The sequence below is a fragment of the Rhyacophila brunnea genome, unplaced genomic scaffold (genome assembly GCF_057557595.1).
Source record: "Rhyacophila brunnea isolate RB1 unplaced genomic scaffold, BYU_Rbru_1.0 scaffold_4, whole genome shotgun sequence".
NCBI classification, from domain to species: domain Eukaryota; kingdom Metazoa; phylum Arthropoda; class Insecta; order Trichoptera; family Rhyacophilidae; genus Rhyacophila; species Rhyacophila brunnea.
Window position 1 is genome coordinate 14,984,378 of NW_028233068.1, and position 14,689 is coordinate 14,999,066.

Consider the following 14,689-nt stretch of genomic DNA (forward strand, 5'->3'; position numbering starts at 1 on the left):
TTAAGAAGTGGCATGAAAATAATATTGTTTCTTAAATTCAATATAATCCTATGCATTTAGGTTTATACATAAATGTTGGAAATTTCATAGAGAATCGATTGATGTAAAAAAACGTATTTCGAAAAATTGACGTTTAGGATAGTTTAGAATTGAATAGACGATATAGGTATTATTTCTCTATGCTAAATTTAATTTAAATCAAAATCTATGTATTTTTATGAATAAATATTTTTACGTATAAATAATAAATAAATTCGATTTATTTTTGAGTTCAAGAATTTCGTATTTTGAGTTGATTTTAAGTAATGGAACCTATCTACTATTTTTGTATGGGCACGTTATTTTTTTTACACAGTTTTGTTTTGTACGGTAGTCTTTGGAACGTATCTCCCATAGAGGTATTAAATAAAAAGAGTGAAAAGTAATCGGCTTTCTCATACAACTGAATGAAGCAGGCCAACAATAGCCGACAACTTACGAGAAATAGCGACGCGATAAATAAAATTCAGGGCATCACGGAGGATTTACTTTGGTCATTATAATGTACCCATATAATATAATGTTAACGTGGAAATTTTGCCGCAACTTGATTACCAGCCCGCCTCACCATACTTTTTCACCATACCAGCCTGCTTCACCATACTTTCATATAGCCTGCCGCCCCTAGGTATCCCCCGTGCAAAAAGAGAATCGGGTGTATTTCAACTGACAATGTTTGTTACCTGACTGCATTTTTATTACAATGCCTTTTATCATCATTATAATAATAATTACATAAGTACTAAGATTATAACTTTCTTATGTGGCGTATGTATTTTATTGATACAATTTTCTTGAATACACATAGTTTTATTGACTAATCAATTTTGATGGCCTTTTTGCCTTTAAAAAGTATGTCCTTAATGCGCTGATCCTTCATTAGCAGAGTATTATTTTTTTCATTTCATCTTCCCTGTGCCGCTTCGTGTGATTGCTCAAGGAACGGTAGTTGGTGCAGGTGTGGTTGGATTCATCACAGCGATAAGATTTTTCTTCGCTGTGAGTCATTCGGTGTCGATTCAGATGCTCAACCCTCGACGACATGAACGGGCATTCGGAACACGCCCATGGTTTTTCACCAGTATGAACCGACTTATGCCTCTTCAGAGAATGAATATGTTTTCTCGTGTAATTGCACTCTGAACATGTGAACGGTTTCTCTATGTTATGTGTAAGTTTATGCGTTTGTAAGTGCCTTTGTTCTGAGCTAGTATAATTGCACATATTACAGGCAAATGGTTTTTCACCGGTGTTTATACGCACGTGTCTTCGTAATGAGTAGGTACAAATAATGCGAAGAATATTTACAAAACTTACAATACAAAATGTTGGCTTTAGGATGCGTATTTTTAACGTGGTTAAGCAATGATTCATTACGTGTCGACATGAAATCGGAAGATTGACAAGAAAAAACTTCTGAAATCATGTGTGATAATTTATGCGTGTCTAAAATAATCTGTGAGCCACCCAAAAAGTCACACTTTTTACAATGTAACGATCCACTATTCAAATGTACCAACTGATGTCTATTAAGAAGTTTTGGTTGCGTGGTGACAAAACTGCATTCGTCACAAGCATATCTATGTATTCGGGCGTGAATCAGTTTGTGTCTCTTCAGCGAATATATATGTGTTTAGTTGTGTATTTACGCTCTTCGCATGAATATATTTTTTCCTCGGCGTGTGTCAATTTGTGCGTTTTGGCTCTATGAATGTATTTGGTAGTGTAGCTACAAACGTCACAGGCGTACGGTTTTTCATCAGAATGAAATAACTTGTGCGATTTAATGCTGCTGGAATAGTAGCAAGTGTATTTGCACAAATCACAACTGTATACTTTTCTACCAATCGGCATTCTAGGGTTCTGCTCCCTCTTGATAGCCTTTGTGAGGAATTTCAGCTTTTTTAACTTTGTCGGCGGAGACTCGATACACTCTTCTAGGTCAAGTGGGTCAGTTACTTCACATTTCACGGTAGAGGCGGCATTGTCAGGGCATCGGTCTTGAAGGATTATTTTAGCCAGTTCACTAGGTGTCATTTTGGTTTTACTTGAGGTTTCCAAGACACTGTTTGTGTCAAATTCTTGTTTGACATTTTCAGCATTAAATTGAATCTGCAGTTCTGATATATCCTGAAATGAAATTTATTTTTACTATGAATTACAGCAAATAAGAATATATTTTTTATTTAGTTACACAACTGCAATGTAAGTTTATTGCAATAGATCAATGCAATGTAGCATAGAAAGGTGCATGTTGAGCATACTGCGGAAGGATCATAATACAAGGAAAAATAAAAAAATATGTGAGGAATAAGGCATGAGAGATGTCTCCAAGCTGCTTTAATGCCTATGGGCTGGAAGTGTGTTGATGGTAGATGACCGCTGGACAAATTCTTTAATACAGTACCTAGAACACAAGAGTTATTAAATGTCGACAGGTCTGACTTAAAAGTTGATAGAATGCCGAATTGATCGAGTTTGGCAGAAATACGTGGAAGTGAGAAGTCAAAGACTCTGAGAAATGACAGGTGCAATCGTAGAGGTATTCATCTAACAGTAAATCGGCCATAACTGATGACATATTTTTTTTTAGATAATAAATAAATTTGAAGTCAAGTAATAATGATTAGCGACAAATGTTAGGAATTAGAATAACAGTTGAATGTCTCAAAAAGTTTAGCTATAATAAATGAAACCTAGATTCGAAATATGTAGTCGTATGTAGTACAAAATATAAATTACATACCTGTACTTCTCTATAGCATTATCTTTTTTTGGTTCGGAATGACTATTAGATGGTTGTTTTTGACTGATAATAATAAAACAAGATATTAATAGAAAACTATTAATTATAAATAGAAAATTATACAATAGTTAGGTAGGTACACTATTAATTTATTACAGCCATATAGTGTGTGAACTTTTATCCTGCACTTATGAGCCGACAGTAAAGTTGTGGAGGTATTATTATAACAGGGTGGATGCCGGTTGGATGGAAGAGAATTTCTTGATATAAGTACCTGTAGAGTACAACTTCTAGACTTCATATCAATTATTCAAAAAGGTAAGTACAGATAGTCCTGATAAAAGTTACCACTGCGAATTGGTTTATTAAAATTTACTTTTTAGGTTATCAAAACAATGGTTCACGAAATTGTTTATATTTTACTTACCCTTCCATTCGAAATAAGAAATGGAATCTTGTTTGTTTAAATAAATATTTTTTCACTGTAAATACGTACAATATGTTTAGTAATCATAAGATTTGATATGAATCAATTCCTCTTTCAACGACATGTTTTTACACATTAAGATATTTTAATGAAGGACTAATAATTTATTTTGAAATTTTATAAAGTATTGTTTTGAAAAACCAATATTTTGCTTTTTGATTTTGACAGCAGAAATATTAAATATTGCCATAAAAAATCTTTTAAATAGTCATTTATTGTTCATGCCATCTACTTTTTATGTTTTAAGAAACTTAATTGGATTACTATAATATTTCGTATTTTTTATCGTTTCTTAATTTCTAATTTTGCTAATTAATTTGTTTATTGTTGCTAAATATTTTGTTGTCTTCGCCCATAGACAACAATCGTCAAAACAATAGTATTGTCACTATTGTCCATTTAATTCTTATTGGTATATTATCTATGATTTATTGTCTATGACAAGTAAAAATGTCGAATCCGCGGACAGAAGAACTCCTGTCATTTCAAGAATATTCTCCCGTTCACAGCAATCATGGTCGCGAAGGAAGCGCTAGATTGGACGTGGAGGCTGTCCACACTGCTGGGCTCACCGCACCGGCTTCTGGAGACCTTGGTGACCTAATGAGAGACATGCAAGGGTCCAGATTTATGTCTGATGACGAGGCGCCCACTCCAGCCGCTGGTATTTTCACAGAACCCTAAATCACATGAAAACAATCTGAATGGTTTATTACGTTGTCTAATAATATTGTTAACATGGTTGTTCTAAAAAGTTAATAACAGTACGATTTTTTCCACAAAATGACACTTAGATGACGTTTGTTTATGTGTCAAATTCAAGCAAGAATCATTATTTTCGTGTAGGAATTTATTCAAAACATTAAATTTAATTTACTATTTTCTGTATCGTACGAAATGCATGAAACACTTGTATGACGTTTGACATACTCATTATTCGAGTAATCATCACACTCAACAGATATGGTAAATCAGCGTCTCACCAACTGTGGTGTGAAGTGGAACTACTTATACGAAATTTTTGCACTTTTACTTTACTTTTACAATAATAATAATTAAATAGGTAGTTTAAATACAGTTTTTTAATAATAAATTATAAATAAAAACGGTACAGTTTGGTTATGACGAATACAGCACTAAACGCATTTTGAAAATACCCGATATACTGGATTATTTGTTCGTTTGTGTTAGTTTAGGTTAGGTTAACCTAACAAATAATCCAGTATATGGGCTATTTTCAAAATGCGTTTGCCGCTGTATTCCTCATAACCGAACTGTACCATAAAAACTATAACTATTTTATCAGCATAGGGGAGAGCAGGTAGGATTCGTACACTTTTTACTCTAAACTGTATAAAAACAAAACTGTAAGATATTTTTAAATAATTTCAATGCTACTATATAGCCAATATATTTGGCTTTAATAATAGTGAAATGTAGTTTAGATACAAATCAGCATGGCGAAGCTACGGTAACTTTTCTGAAAAATGGAAAACGTACGAAACTACCCCACACGTGGGGTAGCTTCGTACATAGTGTGGGGCACATTCGTACATAATGGGGAACCTTCGTACAGTCAAAGAAAATGCTATTTATTCAATGTAATATAATCATGTATTGAGATCAAAGCTAACACAGAATCAGCCTTCATGTAATAATAATTAACAGTTATTGTTTTTAAAGTGCTTATAACTACTTAGTCATAAAAACATAACACTTTTATTTATTTTTTTGTTAATAAAGGAACGAATAAATCAACATTATAAAATTTACCATTAGAGTAATAGGTCTTAATCTTATGTATTTAATAGTTGTACTATCCAACATTATATATAGATAGGTCTTTTTCGAAGCTAAATATTATCCGGGCTGTTCTTGCTGTAAAAGCAGATTTTGATAGCGGGAAAACACATACCACATCTGATATGTAAACTGTTCCTTCATCTTTGGTAGTGGGAAAGACAAATTTCCAGGTATGAGGCTTCTTCCTCAAAAATGAAACTTTGTATTCAACGGGACTATATTTTTTAAGCACCTGCCCAAGATAATATAAAACGGTCTTTGTTTTCTTGAACTCTACTATCACAAAGCGTTCTTCTATGATGTTCTCTGACGTAACTGGAGTTTTATTCTCAGTATCCGATCCCTCAGACGTCTCTTCGATGGGAGAACAAGAACTTTCTCTTAAACTCATATTAGCCTCATCCTCACAATCAGTTTAATCCTGACTATCAGTCTTTACAGTTTTATTTTGCCTCTTTGGTTTAGTTGTCCCTGAAGTTTTCTTCTATCTCTTTGTTTTGGTTCTTGTATCTGACAGTAAATATAATGCTCGCTTCATCTCCTTAGCCCTTTCTTTCCTCTCTTGCTCTTGCTTCTTCAACTCTTTTGCTTTTTCTATTTCTTCTAGTCTATTTTTTTCAGGGGTATCTGTATATATTCTCGATTTTCCTGGTAGTTTTCCTTTCTTCGACTTTTTTAACGCATTTCTGTCCACTCTGGGATAGGGCCGGATAATTTCTGGAGTTATTAATCCTACAGTTGATGAAGATGCAGGTGCAGTTTTAGGTGATAGCAAAGAGGGTGATAGCGCTGAGCTCCATGGAAGATCTTGTTGAGTAATCTCTGTTTCTGCAGGTAGAGTTTCTGGCACATTGGCATCTTGGCCCGCTGTAGAAGTTGATTGTCCACCTTACGTGGATTCTAACGGCTGCATCTTGCATCATTGCATCTTCATCAACGTCTCCTGTTCTTGTCCCCTTTTTCACATATATTCGCGGCATGGTTCTGTAACAATAATATTTTTGGTGAACAATCTTTCTACTGCCACGCAGTTAGGAATGGGGAGCATTCGTACAGTACGAATCTACCCCACTCATAACTGCACGAAGGTACCCCAAACCGAGAAATCAACAAATTAATTGAAAATAAAAATAACCGCTATAGTTAGGCTAAAATGACTATTTACATATTAAACGAAGTTATCACTTCATAAACTATACTAAGTCACTTATAACATTCGTGCAAAACTTATAACAGTTAAGCGTGTTCAAAAGTGAATACAAAAAATACTTACGTAGAGGGAAAACACGTATCGGCGTGCTCCATCGAAGCTGTTGGCCGCACTGATGCCCTGCCCCGCGGTTACACTATGCGTATGAGCGGGAGTCACACACACAAACGTGAGCACGCCAATGAATTGGATAGTGAAGATATCGCCACTGTACGAATGCTCCCTGTGTACGAATCCTACCTGCTCTCCCCTACTTTGTCCACCGCAGAGAACTGCAAGTTTTTAAATATAATTTCATTTACACAAAAAATATAAAGAATAATAGAGTTTGTTGCTGAATGGAAACACTATGCACTTAAGAATTAAAGTTACCATTATATCAGATACAAGCCGATAGTGTTGTGATATTCTCCAGTCCACGTTAGGTTCTCGTTAACAAAAATGAAATTTCTATTGCTTTTTTTTCTAAAAAGATAATAAACTTAATTATTTTTACATCTAGCAAAGAATCACAATTTTTGGACGATTGAATATTACCAGAAGTATTTTGATGTGAGCACGGATGATGTGATACAGAGAGTGATGGCATCCGTGGTGCCCCGCAAAGCCTCCCCCACTTATTTTGACGACACTATCCGATCGAAACCTGACATGTATGGACCGTTCTGGATCTCAACCACTCTGGTAAGAAATATCCCATGAATTGAATTGAAATAATTGATGTTCCAATAATACAGTCATGAAGGTCGGTATTATAATATTACTGTCTTGAATCTTGACCTTCGCGAGTGATTAACTCTGATTTAATGCCATATCCTATACCTTTTAACACTTCACTAACCCTCAGAATCTAACTCCATGTCATGTGTATTTATATGTATTTGTATGGTACCAATTAGAGACATCTTTAATTCATCGATTTGGAGAATAATCAAAAAGAGAGAGATTAAAATCTTACGTTTAGCCTAAATATGACTTCATGTACCTTTACAGATATTCACAATAGCAATCAGCGGTAACATTGCTAACTATCTCCAGCATGCAAACACCAATTACCACTGGAAGTATGACTTCCATTTGGTGTCGTATGCGGCCACCGCCATTTTCTGCTACAATTGGCTGTTGCCCATGGCTCTGTGGGCCGCGCTCAAGTGGACCATGGATGATGCCGCGGCACAGATCGCTGTTGAAGAGGTATATCACCAAATTTAAACATTTCTTCATCAGAGATAGTTGTAGTAACTCATGTTTAGTATTTGATTTATAATAAACTAGTTTGTTTACAAGCATATTTATTTTACTATTGACTCTACAATCCAATGTGCATCTAGGCCGCCACACCAAGAGGTTTCTTAATACTTTTTTTTACAAGATATGGTTGTTGGGCATTCGCTCATTCTATGAAGTTCATACTCTGAATCCAAAACACACATTGAAAAAAAACAACATGTGAACTTGCCAGGTACAGGATTCAAACCTGCACGCACTGACATGCACGGCTTCAGAAGTGGATAGGTACTATACCACTCATCCATCGCGGGAGCACTTTCAGTATACAATAATAATTTATTTGTTCAATATATTTTAATTTTTCTGTATTATACCAAGTTTTAAAGATAATACATAATATTATACAATGTTGGCCATCGTAACATTGATATAGCTCTGTTTACTAGTGATACGGACGGTCTGGGTTTGAATCCGGCCACTGGAAGAAAGTAGAGGTTGGGATAGAAGTCTGTTAAGATTAGTCTTTTACATTATATGATTAATGTAGTCTGAGAGATCTTGGCAATATAGCGTATCATATGATAGAAGTCTAATTACTGTTAGTTCCTTTAAGATGTTCTTTATTTCTTTTTATTTGAAACTCAATTACCATTCAAATTTGTTTGGGGCGACAATCGTAAAACCAAATACGTGTTTATACAATTGTGTAACTTCAGCCAAACATTACCATTTACAAGAATGTATTAAGTGTGTCAATCCCATCTTATTTGTCATCAAGATAGCAATTGTCTGTTATACAATTTATTTACACTCACATTTTTTTTCTTTTTAAATTGTAGGACCGGCCTGCCGCTCCGAGCATGATGTCTCTATTCTGTGTGTACGGCTATTCCCTATCCATCTACATTCCTGTTTCCATTTTGTGGACCATCCAAGTGGCGTGGCTGCAGTGGCTGCTGGTGCTGACAGCGGCAATGTTATCGGGCCTTGTCCTCCTCTATCTTCTTCTTCCCGCCCTCAAGAGGTCCAAGCACTCCCTTGCTCTGATGGCCTGCATATTAGGCTTCCACTTTCTGCTGGCGGCCGGCTTTATGTTGTATTTCTTCCATGTCCCGGCTGCTGTGCCGATACCTCCCGCTAATCCGACGTAGGAAAATAGCTATTTCAATATTAGGTAAAATTACAAAGGAATTTTTAATGTCAAGTTTTTATTTTTGGGATACTATATACCAGTGCCGAGGGTAGAGGTAGGCTGTTAAGATACGACATAAATAGTGCTCACTAAACTATGCCAGTCATATACCTATATTTGTTTTCATTGAACAATTCAATTTGCAGATGGTGCTGGCTGATTTTTAAAATTCAATTAAACCTTGTCTAATCCAACCCATAATAGTTTAGGTATGCTATGGCGATCGGACAATAATAATACACTTTTTTAGTCATACTAATCTGTTTTCGTTAAATTAAGAATACATATTATTACAAATGGTGTTAGTTAGTTTTTTTTAATTCATTAAGCCCTGCCTAGCCAAACCATAATTGATAAAAAATATTGTTCTATCTATAAAATATTTTTTGACCATTATCTACGATTGCTTGGATTAGGTAGGGTTTAATTGAATGTTTAAAACTAACAAACACTACCTACCCATTGTAGTCTTATAATCCGTTTACACGTGCATGGATTTACTGCTGACAGTATGTATCATCGCGGCCATAACAAAAAATGCACGTGTTAACGCGTATTGATTGTATAAGATTGCATGCATGAATTAAAAAAGTTCTGAATTTTCACGCGACAATTGGACCGTGCAATATCTGCGCCTGCGCAATAGAATGACCGTGGCGGACCTGCCGCTAAAAAACAAACTCTACCACACCGCGTAGATACTCATTTTGAGGTTAACCGATTTTCACGACCTGCCATAAAATGACAACACCGCATCTCACTTACTCTTGAAAAATGAGATTGGCGAATACGTGTAAACAGTTATTATCTTGATTGTTTAAAATACACACTTTTGTATATATGTGCAGTCACTATCAGTTCAATGAAAACAAATACGTTTGACTAACAAAGATTAGTGTGCACTATTTATTTTGGATCTTAACAGCCTACCTCCACCCTTCGCCACTGCTATATACAATATACATAACATATAAGCACATAGCTATTGTAGCGTACAGTTTATTTCAATCTCTTTTTACAGCTTTTCAGATTTCATTAACTTTTGAAAGTCTGAAGAAATCTCACCCTTTCCTCATTTGGAAAAATGTGTTCATGAACAAAATATGTGCACGTGACAAAAATCCTATGAAGTAAAGTTAATGTGATAGCTGGTAATTTATTGTTTTTTCAAAGATTTATCCGTCATTGTTTATACTCTATAGATTTTGCATATACATACTTATATAAGATTTAATTCTTCTATGTTTAAGAAATATCCATAATATAAGATCATGTAAATTTTACTTAGGGCCTAATGCATGTAATGTTGACGTTATGTAAAATTACCTATTTACGAACCATATGCATAAATGTAATTTTATAAAAACATTAGCAACGTCGTGCCGGCTATCAAAGGTGTTTTTCATTTTTAAAATTACAATTTTCCATAAATTAATAAAATATTTATTAACTGACATACGTCATAATATAATATGTTTAGTGAGAGTATAAAATCTGCAAAATATAAATTAATAGTTAACGCATTGGAGACAATCGGTGCCAACCTGGCGCCACTTTTACAAGATGCAGGAATTGGTTGATGGAAAATCTCTAATATTTTTATTTAAATTTATCAAAATACTTGGTTATCATTTTGATAGGTATGAGGTGTTTGAGATAAAAACATAATATAATGGCCCTCTATCTTATAAAATATCGTAAAGTGTATTATATTTAGCTCCAGTTAGCATACCATTCTTCCAGTCCACTGATATTCAAAGTTAACTTAAAATTTAAATAGAAGAATTCAATAGCGACAAATAATTAAAGAATTTATTTGAATTAAATGAATCCTGTAAAATCAAAGTTGTCTCCAATGGTTTGATGACAACTTTGATTAATAAATGCGTGTCCCTAGTACCTATATGGACAATGCTTCTTGGATTGCTGGTATTGAAACACTACGTCAGATGATGCATGCCTCTATTAGATGTCAACCTAGTTTTTATTATTTGAATCATATAATAAGGCATGATTAATACTGCTAATCATTCATGTTTGTGTACATAATCAATACTCAATACAATCTTCTTTTTTCGGCTGTCACTTTTGTTTGTATTTGCTATCGTTTTTTCAAAAATCAGCTGACTAACGCATAAGCCAACTTATCTAAATAGGTATTAATATTAATACACGTAGCATATTCTTTAGGCCCTAGGTATTATTTGTTAAGGGATATTTTTCGTAAATTGTATTTACATCTCAATAAAAAATTTAAGCTAATTTAAATTATTTGGTTATCTAATCACGTTTGTGTAAATTGACTTACATTGTATCTCGTTCCAATTATATTATCGGTTCGGTTATTCTTGCGCTACTTTAATATGAATATTACTGTTATCATTTGTATTTATATTTACCTACCTGGCATTTTTAATTATTAACATTCCTTACACTTTCCAATATGTACAACTTTTGGCAACATTAAATCTGAACATTGCACATACAATGAGATTTTATTTCACCAGTATTGGGATGCCTTTGTTGTAAAATATCGCATTATGTATTGAACACTGAGTTTGCTTGTTCACGAATTTAACTGCGCAATGATAAAATAAAATTGTTACACTACATACTAATGAGCAGGCTCATTGGTATTAGGTTCCTATTCAATATCTCAATAGTACACACACGTATTGTTGTACAGATCAATATTTTCAAATTATTTGAAGCCACTAACACACATAAATTTGCTCAGGTCTAAAACATTCCAAATGCTGATACCTATGTCTTTATTTTTATTCTGATATTCTTTCAAATATAAATTATGTCAAATTTGGTATACCTGTATATAGCCAAAAGATTTGGCTTTGCTCCAGACCCCTTCCCTATTCAGCATGGTTTGCGGTGGATGCACATTGTGGTAATTTTTTGTGGGTTGGTCACGCTGGCTTTGTGCTATTATTTATGCAACATTTTTGCTTCTCTCCAGTCCAATTGATAATTAATTTTATAGGTTGAAGAATTTTATTGTAAATAAATCGTTTATAATAATTTAAGTGAGTCATCCAAATTCAAACTCACATCTCTCCATAAGGCATTTAATAAAAAAAAAGATGAAATGAAAAAAAACTATTTTAAGTCAATTCCCAAAGTAAATTAATAGATCTGTAAATATGTTAAGTATACATATTTATATCATGGTTTTATTTTAAATTTTGATAAAATGCATTAACCTGGCACTGTATTATTTTTAATTATAATCGCCTTCTCGGTCTTGTATTAGTAAGCTAACTTATTTTCACTTTTGGGGAAATGTAAGTTTTAATCTTAGTGACCCATATGTTGTATGTATTATTATTGTATTGCCATTTTTTATTATAATTATGGAATAAAAAGATTTGTCATTATCAACTAAATTTATTATTCTTTATTTTTGAGTAGATTACTAATTTAATATTATGTATGTAGAGCTTCAGAATTAAAGAAAAAAACATCTCTATACATTGTTGATTCTGACACATGCTTTAAAATTATTTTTTAAATGAAAAAAACACCTTATAATATTTTTATGTGTAAAAAATTGTGTTATTGTAAATAATTTTCACAAATAAATGAATGTTATATAAAGACTTGTCATTTTGACTCTTCTAATTATTTGCCCTTCCTCATAGTGTAAAATTTAAACATTCGTTATGTACCGAATATTAGAGAAGCGGTATTTGAACTAAATGAATGAAATTTTTAAAATTTGTTCTTGGTATGAAAAGTTTGCTGTATTTCGAAATATTTGTTATTTTTTTTTACAATGTGAAATAAGTATTGCTCCCCTCGAGTAGACAATATCTTTATCGATGATCGATAAATGTGTATATTTTAATCCAAGGAAATAGGTGGGTACCTAATAAAACTTATTACATTAGTGAAATATTTCGTCTCTGTTCTGGCAGAACACACTAATTGGAGAATACTAGTTTCGAGTAATTTGACTTTTTGAAGTTTTTAAAATGTTTGAAATGGTCTATCATGTGAGTTTATTAAGTAATCGTAAAAATAATGACATTAAAATAAAGACTGTTTATTTATTAAGAAGGTTAAAGTAAAAAAAAATCTTTTTCTATGTTTATTTTCTTATTTGTTTAGAAAAAAACGAATTAGTGTTTTTTGCCAGAACACATTTTGTCTTTTTCAGCGGTACTGATTACACTAAGTGTTATTTAGTGTTTTCTGCCAGGAGAAAAATGCAGAATATTCTCAAGCCATTGTCATAGTTTTAGGGAAAAATTTTAGTACGTAAAATTATCTAGGTATTTTTATAAAAAAAAATGAGGTAGATACATACTGCAATAGTATATTCTTATAGAGCATAGAGATTATAAGTAGGTAGGTACATGTGTAAATAATGACAAGTAGAAAACATATTAATTAAGGGAATTTCAAAGTAACTATCATTGGTGGAAAAGTAGCATCGTTAGAGTCATCAGTCTGAATCAATACACTGCTGGATGAAGCCCTCTCCAAGCTGATTCCACTTCTCTCTTGTTTATTATTTATTTATTTATATTATATTTATTATTTATAGGTATAAATACTACAAAGCAAAACACATTTTTTTTTTTTAAATTTTTATTATGTCATCATCATCATCACCAGCCTGAATCTATTCACTGCTGGATGAAGGCCTCGCTAATCTCCAAGCTGATTCCACTTCTCTCGTTCCTGTGCGTTGCGTTGCCACGTACTTCCGCAGTACTTAACCATTTCATCGATCCAGCGGCCTCTAAGTCTATTTTGCGGACGTTTTGTACCTCTTGGGTACCACTGGATGACTACATTTGTCCATCGGTTGTCCCTTTTTCGAGCTATGTATCCAGCCCATTTCCATTTTTGGTTTTTAGAGAACACTTACATCGCAAACCCTTGTCTGTTTTCTTATACAATCATTCCGCTTTTTGTCATTTCGCGTTATGCCCAGCATGCACCTCTATACCACGCTGTGCTACTATAAGTTTCTGGGTCTCTCCTTTACTTAGGGTCCATGTTTCACACGCACTTGTGATTACGGGAAGCACACACTGCTTTAACATTTTGTTCTTAAGGCACGGGTCATTTTTGAAGACATTATTCAGACGGTCAAAAGTTTTTCAGCCCAGCTTCACTTGGCGAACAATTTCATCGAAAATACATCCACCTACAGACACCTTGTTGTCCCAGAAAATATCAATTGAGTTACTGCATATGGCTCTTGCAGACGAATCATAAAATAAATTGCATCTCTCATAATTATTACGAAAAAGTGTTTCAGCAGTGGCTTAATAGAAAATTAACCATGTGCATGTAGTCAAGTTACGTGGTGATTCGTGAAAGGCATGACCACTTCTACGACTGGAAACATGACATTCCTGGTATCCTATTGCCTCGGGTAGATATATCACAAATGAAACAATTGCGTCTTTCATGTTAGAAGAGTCACGTGAGCTTTGTTAGTAGAAGCACATATTGAATTCGTAGTTAATTCGAACCAGAAGTTGGGTGTACAGAGGGGTGGAGCCCATACGAGTCACGACCTTCGGCCATGAGGTGCCTACTATGAAGAAGAAGAATGATGCTAACACCAAAGTAACCAATACACTGGCTGGATACAATGGCATCATGCCTGTATTCTTGACAATGGCCAGCGTTAAATAATATACAAAGTCATACTGCATCTCTCATATACATACGAAACTAAGATGCTCACACAGTGTAATTGTAGTTCCAAGTTAAGTAGTGAGGAGTTGAATTCACGACTACTTCCGATGCTGCTACCGTGACTTTTCGTGTATTACTTGCTATCGTCTAAGGTAGACGAATTACAAAGTAGACCGTGTAGGTATATCATATTGTGCAGGTGAATCAGAGGTGCGCTCGCGGTGCCCATCGAGGATGTGGGGAGTGAGAGCCACGTCGACTCCTTAGCATGGTGCTATATCTTTTCGTGTATACTATCGTCTCAGGTAGACA

At 34.0% G+C, this 14,689-nt stretch overlaps 1 protein-coding gene across 1 annotated transcript; it reads left to right on the forward strand.

Annotated features, from left to right (window-relative positions):
• The first annotated feature begins 3,702 nt into the window (after nt 1-3,702).
• Nucleotides 3,703-11,789, forward strand: LOC147066949 (protein YIPF1). The gene is made up of 4 exons (XM_085954750.1): nt 3,703-3,936; nt 6,788-6,969; nt 7,279-7,479; nt 8,355-11,789. Exons 1-4 carry the CDS (start codon nt 3,723-3,725, stop codon nt 8,664-8,666), a joined length of 909 nt encoding a protein of 302 aa, XP_085810876.1. The 5' UTR covers nt 3,703-3,722; the 3' UTR covers nt 8,667-11,789.
• Nucleotides 11,790-14,689: the final 2,900 nt, after the last annotated feature.